This window comes from Citrus clementina, unplaced genomic scaffold (assembly GCF_000493195.1).
Source record: "Citrus clementina cultivar Clemenules unplaced genomic scaffold, Citrus_clementina_v1.0 scaffold_2, whole genome shotgun sequence".
Taxonomy (NCBI): domain Eukaryota; kingdom Viridiplantae; phylum Streptophyta; class Magnoliopsida; order Sapindales; family Rutaceae; genus Citrus; species Citrus x clementina.
Window position 1 is genome coordinate 8250035 of NW_006262688.1, and position 21240 is coordinate 8271274.

The 21240-nt window shown below is 32.7% G+C and overlaps 3 protein-coding genes across 3 annotated transcripts; 2 read left to right on the forward strand and 1 right to left on the reverse strand.

Moving 5' to 3' along the window:
* The first annotated feature begins 7921 nt into the window (after window positions 1–7921).
* On the forward strand, window positions 7922–14891 carry LOC18051118 (stomatal closure-related actin-binding protein 1). The gene is made up of 13 exons (XM_006446289.2): window positions 7922–8217; window positions 8510–8814; window positions 9407–9535; window positions 9684–9776; window positions 10335–10475; window positions 10819–10887; window positions 12289–12372; window positions 12542–12722; window positions 13069–13185; window positions 13320–13378; window positions 13747–13881; window positions 14251–14400; window positions 14555–14891. The coding sequence occupies exons 2-13, from the start codon at window positions 8533–8535 to the stop codon at window positions 14597–14599; spliced, it is 1485 nt and encodes a 494-aa protein (XP_006446352.1). The 5' UTR covers window positions 7922–8217; window positions 8510–8532; the 3' UTR covers window positions 14600–14891.
* A 669-nt stretch (window positions 14892–15560) lies between these two features.
* Window positions 15561–17320, forward strand: LOC18051119 (molybdopterin synthase catalytic subunit). Its single transcript, XM_006446290.2, has 2 exons — window positions 15561–15742; window positions 16416–17320. The coding sequence occupies exon 2, from the start codon at window positions 16554–16556 to the stop codon at window positions 17142–17144; it is 591 nt and encodes a 196-aa protein (XP_006446353.1). The 5' UTR covers window positions 15561–15742; window positions 16416–16553; the 3' UTR covers window positions 17145–17320.
* A 953-nt stretch (window positions 17321–18273) lies between these two features.
* Window positions 18274–20781, reverse strand: LOC18051120 (G2/mitotic-specific cyclin S13-7). Its single transcript, XM_006446291.2, has 7 exons — window positions 20510–20781; window positions 20126–20223; window positions 19842–20036; window positions 19611–19736; window positions 19107–19517; window positions 18823–19004; window positions 18274–18723 (listed from the first exon to the last, which is right to left on the reverse strand). Exons 1-7 carry the CDS (start codon window positions 20547–20549, stop codon window positions 18588–18590), a joined length of 1188 nt encoding a protein of 395 aa, XP_006446354.1. The 5' UTR covers window positions 20550–20781; the 3' UTR covers window positions 18274–18587.
* Window positions 20782–21240: the final 459 nt, after the last annotated feature.

Sequence of the window (21240 nt, forward strand, 5' to 3'; positions counted from 1 at the left end):
ATTGAAATATAAAAATAAAAATTAGAATAAATTGTTTATTTATTTGAATCGCAGATATTAGAATTGTAAGAATTTCCATAATTATAATTATTAATAGGGGAAACCTTAGGTGCAACTGTGGCACTGTGTTACAGTTGCATCTAGCCGTTGAATGCCAGTGGATCCCACCAATCCAACTGCATCCAACGGTTAGATGCAACCGTGGTACGGTGTCATAATTGCACCGTAGCATAATCCTTATTAATATAATGGTTTTATGTGGAAAGTCTCATGATCTTTATAAAATTGTTGCAAATAAAGAGAATTTTTAAATATAAATGAAAGAAGCGTGAAGAGTATTTTCAAAATCAATTTTTATTAAAAAAAAAATTAGATTCAATCTAAAAATGTTTTCTAAATGAGAAAATATTTTTAAAATAATTTTTGAGAAAATATTTTCAGTATTCTTTCAAATTTTTTTTGAAAATATTTTCAAAATTCTTTAAGATATATTTCCAGATTCATTTAAAGAAACAGTTTCTAAAATAGTTGCCAAATACATTTCTATATTTATTTTTTTGAAATTTCTAGGCTATAACAATTTCATAACATTAATATTAGACTATTGGTTCTTTATTATTCATTAGCGTACTTTGATACCACGTCACTATTTATAACCAGTGTCATTATTGTTTAAGCTCAAATTTGTTATCCAACTAAAAACTAATCATAGTCAAAATTAAAATATAAGCTTAGTTAAGTCATGGTAATACATGTACATCTGATTGTAAATATTAGTGTAATATTTGTTATATAATAATTATAAATATTTATACAATGTAGTAATTTGATGTATAACCAATATTTAAAAAAAAAAATCATAGTAACACCTAATTATATTTTTGTACCTTACCCTCCATACCGGAGAAACCTTAGGTGCAACTGTAGCACCGTACCACAGTTGCATCTAGCCGTTAGATGCCAGTAGACCCCACCAATCTAACTGCATCCAACGACTAGATGCAACCGTGGCACGGTGCCACAGTTGCATCGTAGCATGATCCCTCCATACCGCATAATAAAATCATGTGGATCGTAAATCACTGAACCTGAATTTGCAATCAAATCTAACATTTTTTCAATGGAGAAACAATTGATTCTTCTGACACGTGGCCTTAGACAAAATTTCCGCACCAAATGGATAACAATCATTATAAGAGAGGGATAATGAAAAAATATGCCCATTTATATGAAATTAATGTACAATAAACACTCATATTTCCCATTCAAATATACAAAATTTAGTGAGGAAAATTAGTTATGATTTTCATTTTCTCGATTTGATGGGACTTAATTATCAATTTTTAGAATTATATTTGTCAATTGAATATGTTTTTTTTTTTTAACTTTTACAATTTATAGGTACAGAGGGTTGACATTATGCACACTATTGCAGATCAAAACCCTATAAATATATTATAGCATGTAATTTACAGAAACATTACAGTTCTGAATTTTTTTAAAAGTTCAGATATATAGACTTTATATTAAGTTTACTATATATTAACTCCTTAGTCTATTCTTATGAATAATACAGGTTCTTCTCTAACGATGACATCCTCGCTTTGTTGAAGTGATGATGTCAATAAAATATAAAAAACACGGATTTTATACATTAAATAATGTGTTTTTTGGTCTATTAGTGTATTAAAATTTATGTTTTTTTATATTTTACTAGCATCTTTATTTTAACAAAATAAAGATACCCTTCTTAGAAAACAATATATATAATCACTTTACCATATATTTATTAGATTCTTTAGCAAGCCTAGCAACAATCATACATCTAAAGGCTTGGGTGCATACACAGTATCAGGATGGATGTGTTTTCGAAATAATTCTCTATTGATTGCTTTGTAGAGAAACAAATTGGATCGCGGTTGGCAAATTTTAAACTTGATATGGTACTTAGCGTTGTTATCTAAGGAATCGCTCCTGCTCAGTTATTTTAGAGCAGATCTTTAATAGCGCTTTGGACCAGTAGCCCGCATCCTCAAGTATTCCAGCTGATATACCAAATCAATTTTGTTTTACCAAATAATAATTAAATTCTTTAAACGCGGTTAGTCAATTTTTATAATCACTTTACCATATATTTATTAGATTCTTTAGGAGGCCTAGCAACAATCATACATCTAAAGGCTTGGGTGCATACACAGTACCAGATCTGGTTCCCAGAAATGGTGCTCTGAAGGAATGGAGGGAGAATAGAAGATTTACAACTGAGGATCGAGATCTGGTCTCTTTGCCTAAGAGGAATGTACAATTTATATGGCAGATCTGATAGAGATCAGTCTGCAGAGCATGCTTTAAAAATAAATAAATTGTTGAAATTTAAATGTACATAAAATTAAATTGCAGAAAAGTAAATTGCAGAAATTTAAAGTGCGGAAATTTAAATGTACATGATATTGAAATTGCTTTAAATTTAAATGCTTTACATTTATTTCTTTTGATCTGACAGCTTTAAAAATGGAAAATCGAAAAATAGTCTGAAAACAAGGAACTTAGGAAAAATTCCTTGAATACATAAGATTTTCTTTAATCCCGAGAGAGAGAAGAGAGAGAAATCTAGAGAGAATGGAGAGAAGAAGAGAGAGAAGTTCTAAACTTTAGAAATGAAAAACCTGAGGAGTCTAAGTCTTCCTCTCGGTTTAAATACAAAAAATTTTTAAACTGTTCACTGTAGCGGAGCTTTGAGTGCACAGTAATCTTTGGAGCTCTGCACTGTTTACTGTAGCGGAGTTTTGAGTGCATAGTAATCTTTGGAACTCTGTACTGTAGTAGAACTGTAGTTTTATACAAAATACAGAATGCAGAATATAAATACAGAATACACCCCGGGTGAAGAGACATGTGCGCTCTCACTTGTGTCCAGAGGACCACCCGAAGAAGAATAGGGGAAATAAAAACCTTTTTTTTTTTAAGTACAAAACTTGTACATAGATACAAATAAGTAAAGTTTTAAATTGGCTTTAATACAGCTTTAATGCTTTATTGGAGAGAAAATATCGAAGCAGTCATCTTCATTTTCATCACCAAGAGAAATAAAAGGTTCTTCATCTCCTGAAGTGCTTGAAGAGGAAGTTGCAACAGATGTCTCTGACCTTGTGGTGAGAAGTTGATGCATAACATTGAAGTATTCATCTTCAGTCTTGGCGCTGGCAATGAGAGACTGGGCTTTTGTTTTTTGGCTCAAGAAAGTTTGGTGGGCTTTAGATTGTTTAATGGTCGGTTGAAGAAATCCTTTGGCAGAGAGCCAATCTCGGACCAAATTGTCAGTCAATTTTGATTGTTCGTCAAATTTTGACCACCATTTTACTTTAAAGGTTCTTTGAAGGATAATTTGGGCATCTTGAGTGTGGTAATTGAGGTTCCACATCCAAACCCAAGGAAGAAAGAAGTTTGTACAAAAACAGAAGAAAGGCGAAAACTTTTTCTCTGATTCAGAGGGATTATAATAGGCTTTGAACAAATTTAAACAGTGGGTGGCGTTTGGTGTAAGGATATCAGGAGTTGGGCCAAAATGGTTCCACCATTATTTAAACCAATTAGGAAGGCTTTGTACGGTTATTTTGGAATTAAAGAAACCACCCATTTTTCTCATTTTACCCAAAATATACAAATTTTTTTTTAATGAATTCCACCTAAAGTTTACAAAATGTATCATTATTCATATCGCCTAAACTGCATAAGAGAATCTAACAAAATATTAATAAAATAATTATTTTACCTTTTAATGTAAAATTATTATTTCACCCTAGTTAAATGATAAAAAAATTAGATGACTTCGGTTATTCTTTGCAATTTAGACATAGAATAAAAAATGAAACAAAATAATCAAAATTATAATGAATGAAACAAAATAACCAAAATTAAAACGAAAATAATTCCAAACTCAATCCAATAACCAAATTAATACCAAACACTAAACCAAAAAATTAAAAGAATTCTGGCAAAGCAGTCGAGAGAGAAGAAAAAAAAAAGGCATCAATTACAGTAAGACTCAATGGTAATCTTCAATCTCATTTAAAATAAACCAGTCTTCTTGCTCATCCTTTCTAGATTCAGCACTTTTTTTTTAATTGTCAACCTATTCTTGTTCTTTAACAAAAATTGTACTGTCATCTCTTTTTTCTTAAAAAAAAAAATAAATAAATTGCAGTATCTTCTCTTCTTAGTCAAATAAAAATTGTCGCCTTTCTCTTGCCTTTCGCTCATTACCAACTTCAATCACGTCAGCCCCCATGGCGCAGCGCCTCATCACCGGACACTAGAGTCGCTCAGATTTAGCAACCGCATTCCTCACTCCATCTTGCCTTACCACACCATGCCACTGCCACTAGCAGCTGTTCACCAACCATGCATCTTTTTGTTGTTATTTGATTATAAATTAAACAAAATTTAATTCTGATTTTGGTTGTGCGTGGCCGTTGAGTTAGGGTTAGAGCTGAGCATTTTTCTTCCAATTGAATCAAACTACTTCGTTTGGATAATTTGCAGCGTTAAATTTTTTATTTGTTAAAATTAAATGATAATTTTATCTTTTCAACGTCGAAAAAATTTTAACTGAGTTTAGATAGTAGTGGATGAGTGGAAATAATATTAAGTTCGAGTGGAATTCTGTCCCAAAAAAATGTGTGAAAAATGAGTAGCCGGTACAATCCTTCTTCTAATGTAAACGCTTCATTCTTTTTTTACGTGGACAGACTTTTAAGGTATTTGATTTAATAGAGTGAGATTTTATTTATTAAAATAAATGATTTTATAATATATTAAAAAATAATTATATTAATATGCACGGCTTACATTTGAGAATGATTATACGTATAATTATGTGAAAAGTTATCTACTGATAATAAAATTCTTAAAAACACCGAATGACGGCTCTCCAATTTCTCAAGTCAAGACTTGTTTCTCAATGAGGTCGGTGGATTTGTATCATACACGAGCTGCTTTTGAAAATTTAATAATAGACAAAGAAAGCTACTTGCTGGGGAGAATTGAGATAAAGAGATCTGGACGGCTTTGGTCTACTGGCGTGCAGCCAACTTATCAAAGTCTCAAGAAGACATCTTTTTTTTCTTAATTATAAATGAAAAGATACGTTTGGTTTAGAAAATTCAGACAAATCTTTTTCAGAAATATTTTTTATGAGATTCTAAACAAATTGTGTGATAATTCTAAAGGACGTGTTTGTATTAGAGTTTATATTAGTAAAAACTATTAAATTACTTTAATAAACATTTTTTTAAATTTTAGTTACAGCCTAATAACATAAAAAAATATTTAAAAAGAACTTCTAGCATTAAAAAAAAAAAAAGTTTTGGCAGCACAAAAGTCATACCAAACGAACAGTAATTATTACTCAATTGTAATTATTAAGGAATTTATCAGTCACATACTCTAAGTTTATCGTGTTGTTAAAATACAATAAAAATTTGATTTTTTATTTTTTACCTTAATCTTGTAATTTGTATCAACCGTCCACCAAAACATTAACACCATTAGAATATTGAATGAAATCCAAGGGAAATGATCATTTACCCTTGAATTTAAGAGCATTTTTTACTTTGCATAATAAATAATAAAATAAAATTCAAAAAAAATTATCGGCTATCTAATGATTCAAAAACGTAAAATATTGATGGATAAGAGAAACTGAGTTTCCAAATAAAAAAAATTATTAGAAAAGTTTGAATGAACAAGACTATGATTTTGATCCCCTTTTATACTAACCCAAGTGTCGTAAATTTACTAAAATAGACAAATATGAAATTTTATTTTATAATAAAATTCTCGTAATCAAAATACGGAAAACAACATAAATGGCACCTAAATCCGATATCTAAAAAAAGATATAAATCTTGAAAGCTACAGGAAAAATATGAAAATAACTAAAAACTACGAAACAACAAGAAAAAAAATAGTAGTTTCATAGAATATTTTACTCGACCATGTTCAACATAAGCATTTTTTACTTGATTTGTCTCATCGCAAACTTCAAAATAATATGTTATCTAAAATGAACAGCTTTAACCTAGGTTATGCCCTCATGAAGGTACCTTATTCATCCTCCGCAACCATCCTACATCACTATCTCCTAATTTTACAACGTTAATCAAATACTACAAAAGCTCAAATTTATTTGATTTTCCACCATAAATTTATACTTTTATTTCAACCATCTATCAAAACATTTATATTGTTAGCATATTTAACATAATTTAAGTAAAATTGTCATTTTACCATTGAATTTAAGAGGTTTTTTTTTTCACTTTGCACTATAAACAATCAAATAAAATTTAGTTTTTTTTTATTATGAAATTGAATTTAAGAATTGGATTGATTGGGTGTTTATGAATTAAGGATAAGGGTAATTTTTTAATTTAGTTTGATTATATAAATTTGTTTAGATAAATTGAGAAGACAAATTATTTTTTAAATTAAGGAAAAAATTAGAGATTGAAGTGTAATTAATTGCATATTGGTTAGCTTTTTATTTTATATTTTAAACCATCATTTTATTTTGTATTTAACATATTACATTTCTAAATTATTCTTGTGTCATCATTAATTATAAACTGTAGTTAACCTTTTTGTCGATGGTTGACACCAATTACAAACTTAAGGTAGAAAAATGAATAAATTCAATTTTTTGTAAAAATTTTTCATAACATTATAAACTTAAGGTTTATGATTGCTAATTTCTCTTTTATTTTTTATTTAACATGTTAAATGTCCAATTCCCCTTGTGACATCATCAATTATAAATAGGTGTTAACATTTTGGTCGGCAGTTGATACAAATTACAAACTTAAGGTGAAAAATTAAATAAATTTAAAATTTTGTAATATTTTTAATAATATAATAAATTTAGGGTATATGACTGACATTTTTCTTAATTATTAAACCATATTTGTCACAATTTTAATGTAACACCTAGAGTTTATTCAGAGGAATAATCTTTTTTTTTTGGTCAATCTCTCTTTCATGTGATATGTAAAGGAGAGAACCTAAGATTACATTCATAATTTATGACCCGTGCTTTAATTATATAATTCTTTTATGTGGGAATACCATTTTCGGCATCGCTCGTCCAACTTTTTCCTCGGAATGTTGTTGAAATTTTATCAATAAAAAAAAGAATTAAAAAAGAAGAAAGAATGCAAATTAATTACAAAAATGATATCTTTGGGAGTTCTAAGAATCTTCATGTAATTTTTTATGAATAGGGGCATATAGAAACAGTTGAGCAATATCTATATTTGCTAAGGGTTTATTTGATTAACGTTTGAAGTTTGAAATTCTATTAATTTTAGAATTTTTTTAAATTTATTTTTTTTATAATGATTTCCAAACATTTGCATCTTAATACAAAAAAAAATTTTTTTTTGACTCTTTATCTGAATGAAAAAATATTTGAATAAGAAGTATATTATATTATAAAATTATATTTATAAAATATATTTATCTCTTGAACTATAAAATTTAATTCCTTTATTTATTTTTATTTACAAGAACATAAATATTAAATAGCTATATTTAAGATGTTTTTATTTATAAAAACAAAAAAAATACCTTTAGATATTAAAAAAAATAATTCAAATATTTATATTCAAATTCATACTAAAGAAAAAAAAAACATTACCTAAGTTATGCACAATGGAATCATAGTACAAATAAAATAATAATAATAATAATTCTTAATTTTTTGTTTTTGTCCTTTGAAATTCGAATTCGAAAGTGCAAGCAAAATTACCAAATGATGATCATGAGACAACAACATGTGGGACCCGCGAGGAAAATGGAATTTGAAAAGCAGAGGCTTGACAATACAATAGAGCATCTGAAGTCATCTGGTAACAGTGAACAGAAAGACAGTTGCATTGAAATTTTTTCTTTGAAAAAAAAAAATTAATAATAATATTAATAAGGAAAGACATGGAAGGGCGGCTTTTTCTTCTAGGCTTGCCTTTTTAAAAAGTAAACAAAACCTCACGCATTTTGCTTTCCCTTTTTAAATTATTTTCTCGTTCTCCTCCTTCTTCTTCCTCTGCCACGAATTGGACATTGTCTCTAGCCAACCATAATCAAATTCAAAATGCCCAGTTAAATTTTCACCTGATCCAAGGAATCTTCAAAAAATTCCTCTTTGTTACATTTTTTTCTTCATCTGTAAGTTCAGCTTTCCCTTTTTGTCTCCATTTGTTAACTTTTTTTTTTTTTGGAATTAGGGTTTCATTTTCGTCCTGACCAGTTAATGCAGATGTTTACTGTTTGTATATTTAGTTATTTTGATGGTACCATACACATTTGTTGAGTGATTGTTAAAAAACTAAGTAGGTTGTTTGTTAACGGTTGGTAAATGCTGCTGACCCACAGTTTCTCTTTCCAGTTTTTTTCACAATGATTATCATGTGGTTCAATTCTTTGGTATTAAGCTATAACGCTTGTTGGTGATGAACAGATGAGACCAGTTAGTTTGTAATTATGACGAGACTAAGCCGTGATTTTGGTAACACAATGCAAAAAGATGCTGTCCCGGCTGTATCAGCAGATGTAGTATTTGCTTCCAGTCGGTTTCCCAATTACAAAATTGGAGCTAATAATCAGGTAGTCGATGGTAAAGATGATCCGAAAGTACTCTCCATGAAGGAGGTCGTTGCACGCGAAACTGCACAGTTATTGGAGCAGCAAAAACGCCTCTCTGTCCGTGACCTTGCCAACAAATTCGAGAAGGGCTTAGCTGCTGCTGCTAAGTTGTCCGAGGAGGTTGTGTTTTTATTTTACAGTTTCCTAATTTGTATTCCTAGGCCAATAATCTTGTTAAATTGTTTGAGAAAATATTTACCTAACTATTTATTTAAATTGTTATATATTTTAGTAATGGAAATTTATCTTAACTATGACTATTAAACTCACTAGTTCAGGTTTTGGGTGATGTAGTGTTCAGAATGCAAAACCGTAGGGACTTTTTTGGAGTATTTAAAGAATGTGATTATGTTAGGCCAATTCATAGGCTTGATAGAAAACTTGGAAAATGTTTGGTCTAAAAAATTAACATGTTTAGCTTAGAAAACTATTTTCGATTTATGCTTCCTATGTATCCTTGGACCAATGCAAAATGATGACTGGTCTTAGAGTTCTCCCTTTCTTGGATTTCCTTCTGTAAGGAAGTGTAAATGGAGTTTGGAAATAATTTGATACCCTTTATAGTTTGTTGCACTCAAGTGTTGCTGCTTTCTTTGTTGTTACTTTCTACAGTTGTGAAGCTGTACGAATGTGAATTTTCTATGAAATCAAATGACTCAAATATTAATTTCTTTTTCTTTTCTTTTCTTTTTTTTCACTTGGGGAAATGCAGGCTAAACTCAGAGAGGCAGCGTCATTGGAGAAGCATGTTCTTCTGAAGAAGCTGAGAGATGCACTTGAATCCTTGAGAGGACGTGTGGCGGGTAGAAACAAGGATGATGTAGAGGAGGCTATTGCTATGGTTAGTATCGTAATTTGGTCCTTCATTGAACTTGTTCCTTTGTATTTTTAACACTCAAATGCCACGTTTAGATTTTTGGTTCATTTAATACTGCTGATGCTAAATTTCCTATGCAAATTTTAACTGAAAATATGTTCTTTTCCTCCAGGTGGAAGCTTTAGCAGTTCAATTGACTCAAAGGGAAGGGGAATTGATTCAAGAAAAAGCAGAAGTGAAGAAGCTAGCAGATTTTCTGAAAAAGGTAACCATATCTTTTAATCGAACTTGTTTATTGCCTCTTTATCGTGATCTTTTAGTCACTCTCTTAGGGAATTCCATATCTAAATTGTATTTGCTACATCTGCTGATAATCTAAAGAGTTTAGCAATGATTGGTGTGGTGCTCGTTGGTTCAACTAGGAAAACCTCTTGGTGCTTGGGGTAGTGTAAGATATATGGGGTACAAATCAAGGTTGGAAGGGCTTTGGTTTATATTCATATGATTTTAAAAAAAGAAAAACTTGTCTCCCTTTTCTTCAGACGGTGATTGGTTCAATGTGCATGTATTCCTTGTTCAATGATGATTGGTTCAATTGTTTTGGTTAACTATGAATTTTAAGAATTTCATGGGGGGGAAAATTCCTGTAGATAGTTACCCTGCAACAAATTTATGACTTATATTTATCATACATCTAATGTGCATTGGTGTTGTAGTTTGGATTTTTTATGTTAATTATTTGCTTGTTTATATTTGTCAATACGCCATTTCAATGTTATGCATGCACTTTATCACACAAATGAGTACTTGTGTCAATTTTTAGGCTTCAGAAGATGCCAAGAAACTTGTTGATGAGGAAAGGGCTTTTGCTCGTGCTGAAATTGAGAGTGCCAGAGCAGCAGTTCAGAGGGTGGAAGAATCTCTTCAAGAGCATGAACGGATGTCTCGTGCTTCAGGGAAGCAGGTAATACAAGGTTTCAATTGAACATGGATGTGAAATTGGAGAGCCTGAAAACAAAGTATAAGATTCACCACTGATGAAGCATGCGATCAACTGCATTGACCATTTAAACAGAATATAATCAGCTTATAACCAAATTATTTTATTCAGCTGTAAATGAAAATACATTTCTCATTACATGTCCATTTGCAGCATTAAATCATGCTTGCTTTGAAGTCGGCAATTTTCAGGAATTATGAGTTTTACATCTTTCTCTGTTTCTTGTGTGTAAACTTAGATATTTATTCTTGTTGTTGCTTAGTCTCTTATTCTGATTCCTCACAAAATATTTGGCATGTGATTTCAGGACTTTGAGGAATTAATGAAGGAAGTTCAAGAGGCTAGGCGGATTAAAATGCTGCATCAGCCGAGCAAGGTGTATATTAGATTTGTGCTTCTGATGTTTTTTCTGCTTACAGAAACACGAGATATCTATTTATAAATATTTATAAGCATGTTGCGTTGTTGCTATAACTGCTATTTCGATTCCCCCCCCCCCCCCCCCCCCCCCCCCCCCGAAATTGTTTAAGTTTACATGTTATATTTATCTTTATGGTTGATTTTCCAAGTTGTTGATCTATCTGTTTATTTTATCATGTACAAAGAGATATCTAGGCGATTGTGTTTGTCTTTTAAGATGTTTCATGTGCTATTAGCTCAATGAAATGTCACACGGCCTATGTGTCAATACCATAGATGTGTGGTGGAAATATATTGGTTGGACTTTGCCATAGAATGTTGGACATGGTTGCTTCAAAGGTTAAGAAGATAGTGTTTTCCGCTGCTTTTTTCTGTAAGGAAGAACTGGCGTTAGAGAGACAGAGAGAGAGAGAGAGAAACAGAAACAGAAAGAAAAAATGTAGGGATGAAGGGAGGAGAGTCATTTGTAAAATAAAATGAGCAGACACATGAGAAAGAGGGAGCCCGATGTTCAGGAACTGTGGAAAGTATGGTAGATGAATGATGGTATGTAAGTCCATGATCTTTCGACTAGATAAAGCGGATGCATAGTTTGTGTTTTTCCATGGTGAATCAAGTTTATGATGGTCATATTGATCTGTGTGGATGAATGAACTGAGGACATAACTTTCTTTCAAAGAACTGAGGACACAACTTTCTTTGATGAATTACTGGTTTGGGTGGCTTTGTTTACCTTCATTCTTTTCAGAAAATAGTTTGATTCCTATGCTAATGATTCTCTGTGCATTCAGTTCTGTACAGTAGTTCACTTAATTATAATGATTATTGAATAGTAAAGGAAACCGCAACGTGCTAGTTGTGCATTTTTTAGTTGCAGAAAATCTTGAAATCTTAATGGAGTTAAAATTTGATTTCAGGTTTCCTGATACTGCTCTCTAGAGTTTCTATAGCTGTTAGCTATCATTGGTTTTTAAATTTCTATTGAACCTATTGTTTGACTCTACATCTTTGTTTACAGAGTTATGGAGACATTCTGTTGTGTAATAGTCATTCTTGAAACTTTTCACTCCATTAAGTACTGTTATTATTTTCCACCGTTATCGTAATTTGCACCTTTTATTTAGTTTCTTATTTTTATGTCTTATTCTGGATTGATAAATCATATCAACACAGGGTGATGGTTCAGTTAGTGGTCTTGTAGTCATTCTTGTCATCTTTCACTGTGTTAGAGGGTGTAACTTTGATTTGAAAACTTAAACATCCGTCTTTGTGGTATTATGAATGCACGCTAAACTGATGTATTATATCAACTGAAAGACATTTGTATATAGGGAGTAAATCAAGCTTAAATTTATAGGTTATGGACATGGAACATGAGCTACGGGCATTGAGAATTCAACTTGCAGAGAAGTCTAAGTGTTCTCTTCTGCTTCGGAAAGAGGTCTGTTTGTTACATTACTAAACTATTGCTCTTTTGTTAGTAAGAAATTTTCCTGACCTATTTTTTCATGGTCTGGGTATCCAGTTCATGTTTGTATGTGCTTAGGTTGTAGAAAATGTTTCTATGATTTACTTCCTGAATGTTTTGTATTTCATCTAATGTTTTCCAGCTAGCAATGAGCAAGAGAATCGAGGAAAAACTTTCTGATTCATACGAATTAGATGGTTCTGAAGCTTTAGGTTCCTACTTAAGGATTAAGCCTTGCTCAAATAATGGTCCAGAACTTTCCAAATGTTCAATTCAATGGTATCGTGTACCATCTGAAGGAGGAAAAAGGGAGCTTATATCAGGTATAAAATAACTAAATGATTTTGTTGCTTTAAATGTGTTAGACTATTAAGAATGGATATTTGATTGTACGTGATATATATAATTTTTGGAGGTAGTTAATGAAGAAATTTAAGTAGGTACAATCTTTATCTTTAAGTTTGATTGCAAAATCGAGATGAATAAAATCAGGATGTCAACAGGTCATGAATTCTAGTCAGCTCAACTGGTAGAACAAACCCACTTGCATGAGTGGGAATGGCGCTTAGTTTCAGTTTCATGCAATGTTAATAGGGATGAGTTGATGGGAATATGATCTGTACAAAAGGTCTTTTTGCCCAAGTCTAATGATATGAATTTCCACCCCAGGAGCCACCAAATCAGTCTATGCACCAGAGCCTTTTGATGTTGGAAGAATACTACAAGCCGAGATTACTTATAATGGCCAACAAATAACATTGACAACAACTGGTGCCGTTGATCCAGGTGTGATTTTGGTTGATCTTGTTTTTAACTTGGTTTCTTTTTTGAATTTATTATTAGTTTATGAGGTTTTTATCTTTTATCAGTTATCATATGTGATTATATATGCTTCAACTGATTTAATATTTATCAAACAGCTCCTGGATTGGGAAGCTATGTGGAGGCACTTGTTCGGAAGCATGATGTTGAATTTCATGTACGTGCTCCCCCACAACACCCCCCCCAACACCATTTTCAAGACTTTACCCATTTCTAATATAACTCACATGCCATATTTATATTATTCTGTATTCATTTCCATTTTTGGTGTTGCAACCACCATTTGATGACTATTTTGGTGATCCATTTGGTAAGTGGTTTGACCATTGATTTTGGTCATGATATTGATTTTTGATATTTTTCTATTGTAACTTTATTCGATAATCATACATTCCATTGAGTTCAACATATAGCAAAATCTGGTGTTAACATTATCCTTGTAGGTCATTAGTTACTGCTTCAACCCTTAATATTATACATATTATACTTTTAATATTATACTTATTCTTCTTTTACTTTCCACAGGTAGTTGTTACCCAAATGAATGGAGTAGATCATCCATCAGAATCAATACATGTGCTTCATGTAGGAAAGATGAGAATAAAACTGTGTAAAGGAAAAATGACAATCGCTAAAGAGTACTATTCCACTTCAATGCAGGTACTACAGATTTCCTTCTTTTCTTTTATATTAGTACAAAGATCATTTTGATGTTGAAGGAGAAAAAGAGCAAGTAATCTTGGGATAAGGATCAGTTTGATATTTATATGCAATTATTCAATTCTTATCGTTTTCATTTGATTGGAGACTAATGACTAGTCATGTCAGCAAGAATCATACATTGGAGAATCGATTGAGAAAGAAATTAGATGTGACTTGCATGACATTTTAGTTTTCTGCTCGTGCTCAGATGTCAAATGCTTAATTATGAAGTCTTAATTGCTCCTGTTTATATTTTGGTATTGAGAATGAAAATAAATCATGTCTCTCATAATAATGATTCCTGACATTATCTTATCATATTTTCAGTTATGCGGCGTTAGAGGGGGTGGCAATGCCGCGGCTCAGGCATTGTTTTGGCAAGCAAAAAAAGGGGTTTCTTTTGTTTTAGCATTTGAATCAGAGAGAGAAAGGAATGCAACTATCATGCTTGCCCGGAGGCTTGCTTTCGACTGCAATGTAGGTGTTTATAATATATTTTTATTTTATTTTGTTTTATTTTTTCAAGTTTTCAGCAAGCATGGGACTTTGAGCCTGATATATGTACATATATTTCTCTCTTCTTTTTAATCTGACTGGGAGATCTTTTAATTCGAAATGCTTAAAATGCCAGATCATGCTTGCTGGACCGGAGGACAGATCTCCCTTAGGAAGCTAACCGGACTTCTTTCGTAACTACTGATTCACAAATTGTAATTATTGTCGAGTTTCGCTGTGTATTATATCAGTTTGAACCACCAGGATTTCGCGTTGTATGATTGTGTTCTTACTTCTACCGTTCCTCACATTATCTTATCACCTTCTGGCCTCAGCACCAAGGCGTTTTTATTTGCCTTTTTTTGTATGAGTGTGACATGTTCCCAATGAAATATGGAGAATTATTTGCAGCTGTACTACAAATGTATACACGATGAAAGATTGTTGTTTTATTTACCGGGAGTTATGATTGATGATTGCTTTATTATATCTGAAGGCCTTTGCTCAATCCTTTTTGTCCGATGAGTCACTGGGGATACTCCTGAATCGGGTAAATTTTAGAAAAAGTGAGCTTTTAACACTCTTCTGGAATTCTTATAACATTCCTTTTAAAAAATAAAGCGTAGTTTTGAAATAGTTCTTTTTAAATAAAAAAATTAGAAAATAAATTTATGGCACGATTGATGTGAAGAATATAAGGAGAGAAGAGGAGAGAAAAAAAAAAAAGTTCCCTTCAATATAAAGAGAAAAGAGAAGAGAAAAAAAAGGTAAAAGGAAAGAAATAAAAAGCGAAAGATGAATTTTATGTTCGATTAAATGATAAAAATGAAATTGAATTTTTTTTTTTTACACATTTTCTCTCTCTTTTCCTTTCTAATTTCTCTTTTCTCTTAACATGAGCTTAGAGTTTATTCACCCCTTTATCTTTGGGGGGAAAAAAAAAGTAACACGCATTTAAAGAAAAAGAATAAATTTGTTATTTAAAGATAAAATTTTAATTTTATTTATATTTGATAAATAAAATTTTTAAGGGTATAATAGTCATTACACAGTCGCTCCCTATTGGAATCTTTTTTTTTTTGTGGAAAGGCGCTCCGAATTGGAATCTAAATTAACAAAATAAAGCAAAAAATCAAAACCATGGAGGCTAATATCTCAATACACATTTAAGAAAAAAAAAACACAAGTCAACAAGAAGAGCTCTGTCTTTTCTTATCTTAAACCCTAATTTTCTCCCTCAAGTATTTTAAAAATTGTTCTGATTTTTCTGCAATTCTCACGCCAGCCCAACCAATTTTGTTGCTGCCACCACAACTCATTCCCTGTAAGTTTTTCTTTTTTTAAAAAAAAAATTCAGTTAAGTTGTTTATAAAATAGAGTAATGAAATTTGGATTGTTGCTTTAGAGTATTTCACTTCCGTATTTGAATTTGTATGTAGAAATGAGATGAAGACATTCAAATAAGCTTTCTCACTGACATGTTTTGGTCAATTGCTTCGAAAATGGTTTACTTTATAACCTCCCTGCTAGTGCTTAGTGTTAGTGCTAGCTTTTTGTTGTGTGACTGGAAAAGTTAATGGAGAACAAGGATCGACACCTATATAACCATCTTTTGATTTATCAAGTCTGAAAAAGAAATTATTATTATTGTATTCATGTTTGTGAAATTCTGTTGTTAAATTAGTTGATGGATTTAGAATTTCTGGTTTCTGTTCTTTCTTTATGCTGTTGTTGAAAGTCGGGCCTTTGGTAGGCCATTTCATGATTTGAATTGGATGGATGGTTTAGAGTTTCAGGTTTTAGTTCCATGTGAATTTGACCTCCCTTGCATGATGACATACCTAATTTTCCGTATTAACATTGTACATTTTATTCCTCTATGCTATTATGGAAACATGACATTGGTTATTTGCCAGACTATGTGTTTTTTGTTAATTTATGTACAAGTCAAGGCAGGACCTGTCTTTCTTGACTGTATGTTTTCCTTTATGTGACAGTATGACATTGCAGTTCATATGCCATTGTATAAGAGTCTCAAGTGTGAGACCGATATGAGTTTTAATGGTTCCTGAAATTCCCCACGAATAGTCTTGGTATACAAGTTACACAAATATTCACAGCTCAGAGAAATCCCAATGGCTGGAGAAGATAGAACTCTGGTGGAAATCTTAGAAGAGAATAACCCAGTTGACATGACAAAGTATATGACTTATGTCAGTGCTCCACAAGCTGGTGCCATAGCAACGTTTTCAGGTACAACAAGGGATACCTTTGATGGAAAAATAGTCGTGGAGCTAAGGTATGAATCATATGTATCAATGGCAATACGCTGCATCAAATCTATCTGTTCACTGGCTAGATCATCTTGGAATCTCCACTCCATTGCAGTTGCACACCGGCTAGGCCCTGTGCCGGTGGGAGAAACAAGTGTTTTCATTGCTGTATCGGCTGTTCATCGAGCTGATGCCCTGGATGCTTGTAAGTTTTTAATTGATGAATTAAAAGCTTCTGTACCCATATGGAAGAAAGAGGTTTATTCTAATGGAGAAGTTTGGAAGGAGAATTCAGAGTTTATGGAGAGGAGGCTCGATCTGGGGAAGAAGGATGGCATTTGCTGTGGAAGTGGAAGAGAAGTTCCGGTGAAGTCACACGCTAGAAAGACCTGCTGTGGGGCCAAGGTAAAGGTGGATGATGAAGGACTGGCCAATATCAACAGCAGCAAGTGAGCAGTTGTTAGAAATTTCAAAAGGGGAGAATTTCCTCTTATTGGAGTTTTTTGTTTCTTTTTTATTTGTATACTAAAGTGAAACAATAGTTAAATACTTGACCATGTAATGAATAACTCATGCCGAAATTTCAAAAGGGGAAAATTCCCTCCTATTGCAGGTTTTTTTTTTTTTTTATAATTTGTATTCTAAGGTGGAACAATTCATATTCATAACCATGTAATAAATAACACACTTCTCTATTAAAATTTACAATTGCCTTATATAGTTCCATATTTTTGCATTTGTTCTGTTTTTTTTTTTTTTTCAAAAACTTGATTTTGCATGAGCGCCAGCTAGTTGAATTAGTAAAATATCTTTGGTTGATACAATATTAATGGGGTTTGAACACACATGGGTGGGAAGGAATTTTTTTTTGCTGTAGCAAAAAACAACTCATCCTCCCACCCCTCCCTGTCAGGTGACAACTTTATAATGAGTTTCTTAAGTGTGTCCAGAAAGACTATGTTTCTTTCTTATGTATCTACAAAGATTGAATTGTTTATTTTCTATGTCTGCATATTGAAATGCAATACAGCAATGCCACCCCCTCCCTAACCATTTCTCATTGCTGTCTATGTATTTTGCAGTTCTTTCAATAGTATAAAATGATTTCTCAAATGTAAACAATTCAGGTAACTATTCCTCAATATCTAACAATAGAATATTTAGAAGGAAAAATATAATAAATAGTGAGAAACAACTGTAAGGCCTCGGAGTTGTGATTATGGATTCAACTGGAAATGTCATGGCTGATGCTATCAATATTTCAAAGTTTTATGGGGATGTAGCATATGCAAAAGCCGATGCTCTGCAAGCTGGGGTTTACCGGTGGGTAAAAACGCAGGTCTAGCTTCATTAATTATTGAAACTGCTTCTCAAATGGTGGCTGATTTATTGGATCATGGTAAACATTGAAGTTCAACATATCCCAAGATCTTATAATGCAATTGCCCACTCTTTAGCTAAGTTAGTTTTAGATCATTATTTTGAAATTGTTGTTTGGTTGGGTTCATTTCCAACAGAAATCATGAATGTATTCATTTTGTTGAATAAATTAAAGTTACACTTTAAAAAAAAAGGAAAAATATAAAAAAGAAAACACATCATCATGTTTAGAAACATGTTATGTATCATCATCACATCCAAATTACACACAATCATGTCCAAAATAAACCCCCACTGATAAATGAGGCAGTAACAGAATATACACAATCATATCCTGATAAACCCCATTGATAATGAGGCAAGAACAAAATAAGTTCTTAAGATAAAAGACTTTTGGCTGGCTTAAGAAGAGCCATAGCACCACAATCCAAATTGGAGAATTTCTTGTACAGTGCCTTGAGCTTACTTTCCGCAGCTGCAGAGTGAAATTTATTGAGGCAAGAACAAAATAAGTTCTTAAGATAAAAGACTTTTGGCTGGCTTAAGAAGAGACACAGCACCACAATCCAAACTGGAGAATTTTTTGTACACTGCCTTGAGCTTACTTTCCGCAGCTGCAGAGTGAAATTTAACCAACAGCTTGGCGCAATTCCTATTAGCAGGACAAGAAAAACTCAACTAACAGAAATGTACAAAAACCAAAATATCAGAATCATAAACAAGTATCAATTTGAGGGGAAAAAAATATTACCTTAGCTGATCTTCAGAGTAACCTGTGTGGTGCTTTAATGTTTCAGTCCAGAAAGGGTTCTTATTAAGGGTGCATCTCGCAGCATATACAGCTGATGCCGCTATCATCGAAGGACAGTACAGAACTATTGTGGGATACTGCATTAGTCCAAGTTCAGCAAGGAAAAAAACCATGTTTTCCATCTGCATTTTTATTATTGTCGTTATTAAAGTAGTTAATAACATTAAAATCTTTAAAAAGTTTCAAGCAAAGTAATGCAAAATAATGAAAAGCCAGAATCATACCTCCTTATCAGATGTAACAGACGCCTTGATATATCGAACCAGAAAAACATAGGGTGTAGGAACAGTTAAATGCCATTCCAACTTTCGCAAGATTGCTTTTTCCGCGGCCAGGACTTGTTCTCTGAGATAGGCACTGTCTGATATGCGTACAAAGTCATTAACTTCTGGCGCCCAAATCTCCTCATACTTGCATGCAATGAGCATTGCGCTGATGCCGACTAACTGAAGTTCCTTCCGCTGAATAGTCTCCTTTGAAAGGAAACGATCAACGATATGAACGGTAAGATAGAGGGTTTCTGGCATTAGTTCAAATTTTCGATGAACTTCAGTTAACCAGTCCACCAGAATTGATCTCATTTTTGCATTAATTTCTGGTTGTGCATCCATGTAGTCGTGTACTCGTCCCTCATCCTACCAATCAACAACAAATTCGCATCACTGTATCCGAAAAATTACGAGTGAGCCAGAGACAAATTAAAGAAAAGTTAGAGAAAAGATCATTACTTCTGTGAGCTTGTAGAACTTGTAAATATCATCTACATATTCGACAACTGCCAGTTCATTATCAATATCAGTTACATCAATGTCTGATATTAGGTCCTTGGGCTTGTTGATGAGTCCACAAGCAGCCTGCAGGGGTTGTTGTAGATGAAATTCAAGCACTCAGGCACGGGGCAAAAATCGACAAATCAAATAACCAAATTGCAAACACCAACAATTGTAATCCAAATTTACCTTGCTTCGAGCAGTGAGGACTGAAGTGAAGGACTTGTTAGGTTCCTTCCTTGAAATTTTTCTGTTAACAGGTTTGCTCTCGTCGCTTTCATCATCAGAGCTTATTACAATGACGCTCTCAGGTTTCTTCGGCTTGTCAATTACCTTGCTTTTTTCTTTCCCCACGGCAGCATTTACAACTTCAGTGATTGATTTCTACAAATGCCAAGTATGAGTCATGAATTGATAAACAAAATTGAGGAGGCAGACACGTAGAGAAAGAGAAAGAGATTTCTATCCGATACCTTTCCCTGAGGGGCTCGTTCAGTCACAAAATTACCAATATCTTGAAGAACTCTTCTGCCTCTTCCATCTGCTAATACATTCTTCTGCTTCACTTCGCCTGAAAGATTTGCAAGAAGAAAACTTACACTTCAATTAAACAAAAAGAGCAAACCTGAGCCAGTAATGTTAAAGTCTCAATGAAAACAAAAAGAGCACAAAGGTTCGTTGATGCCAAATAGAGAATTTTTACATAAAAATTTCAAAGCATAACCTATCCCATTTGCATAAAAATTTCAAAAGTCTCAAATTAACCCACAACCATACACAAAAGATCATGAAAAATAACAAGACGTTAAAAAGATCCCAAATAAATCAAATGTTCAACGATGAAAGAAAAAGGGTACCTTTGAGTTGATTCTGAGGAAGAACAGCTCTTGAAGCCATTTCTGGTTCTTGGGTTTGGCTAAAGACACCTCCAATGCTAGCAAATAGTGACGAGAAAAACTCTTGGAGACGGCTACTGCTACTACGCGTCTCTAGATCTCCCTCTGCAAATTCTTGGGTCGCCACCCTCTTTCTTGCTTTCTTTCTATGAGTTGCTGATTAAAAGAGCAAAGAATTCTCTGCAAATTCTTTTCTCTTTCTTGTTTGCTTTGTGTGAGTGGAAATCAGAGAAACGCTCTGTTTGATTCCTTTTCAAGGAAGCCCGAAGCTCCAACGGTCAAATTTTTCATATAAGGGAATACTTACCGTTGGATTTATTAAAATGATCTAACGGCTATCATCTCGCTTTATTGTTTTGGAATTTTCTAGCCGTTAGAGGTGCGGGCCTTTCGGGTCCATGGGCCGCGGGCTGTTGTTGAAAGCCTGCAAGAGGGCCGCTGCCGCTTAATGCGATGGAATGAAACGATGGGTTGAGTCACCCAATAATGTTTTCATTTTATTAAAATTACCAAAAGAGACAAACAAAACAAAGGAGTACTTCAACAGCATGCATACACAACATCATCATCCTCCCACAGTTACTGGAAAAAGGCATAAACGCACAGAAAGTATGTAATTGGCTTATTTAACCCTAAATTAATTGAAGTCCCACTAGTTTTTATTAGTTTATTAAAGGCGTCAGAGGACGTAA

What these genes read in the sequence shown, in the direction of transcription:
- LOC18051119 (XM_006446290.2), top strand. Translation starts at nt 16,554, where the DNA reads ATGGCTGGAGAAGATAGAACTCTGGTGGAAATCTTAGAAGAGAATAAC.
- LOC18051120 (XM_006446291.2), bottom strand. Translation starts at nt 20,549, where the DNA reads ATGGCTTCAAGAGCTGTTCTTCCTCAGAATCAACTCAAAG. An exon ending in CTGTTACATCTGATAAGGAG is followed by an intron (nt 19,005 to 19,106) that starts GTATGATTCTGG and finishes ATAAAAATGCAG; the next exon opens with ATGGAAAACATGGTTTTTTT. An exon ending in TACTCTGAAGATCAGCTAAG is followed by an intron (nt 18,724 to 18,822) that starts GTAATATTTTTT and finishes TCCTGCTAATAG; the next exon opens with GAATTGCGCCAAGCTGTTGG.
- LOC18051118 (XM_006446289.2), top strand. Translation starts at nt 8,533, where the DNA reads ATGACGAGACTAAGCCGTGATTTTGGTAACACAATGCAAAAAGATGCT. An exon ending in CTGCTAAGTTGTCCGAGGAG is followed by an intron (nt 8,815 to 9,406) that starts GTTGTGTTTTTA and finishes GGGGAAATGCAG; the next exon opens with GCTAAACTCAGAGAGGCAGC. An exon ending in AAAAAGGGAGCTTATATCAG is followed by an intron (nt 12,723 to 13,068) that starts GTATAAAATAAC and finishes TTTCCACCCCAG; the next exon opens with GAGCCACCAAATCAGTCTAT.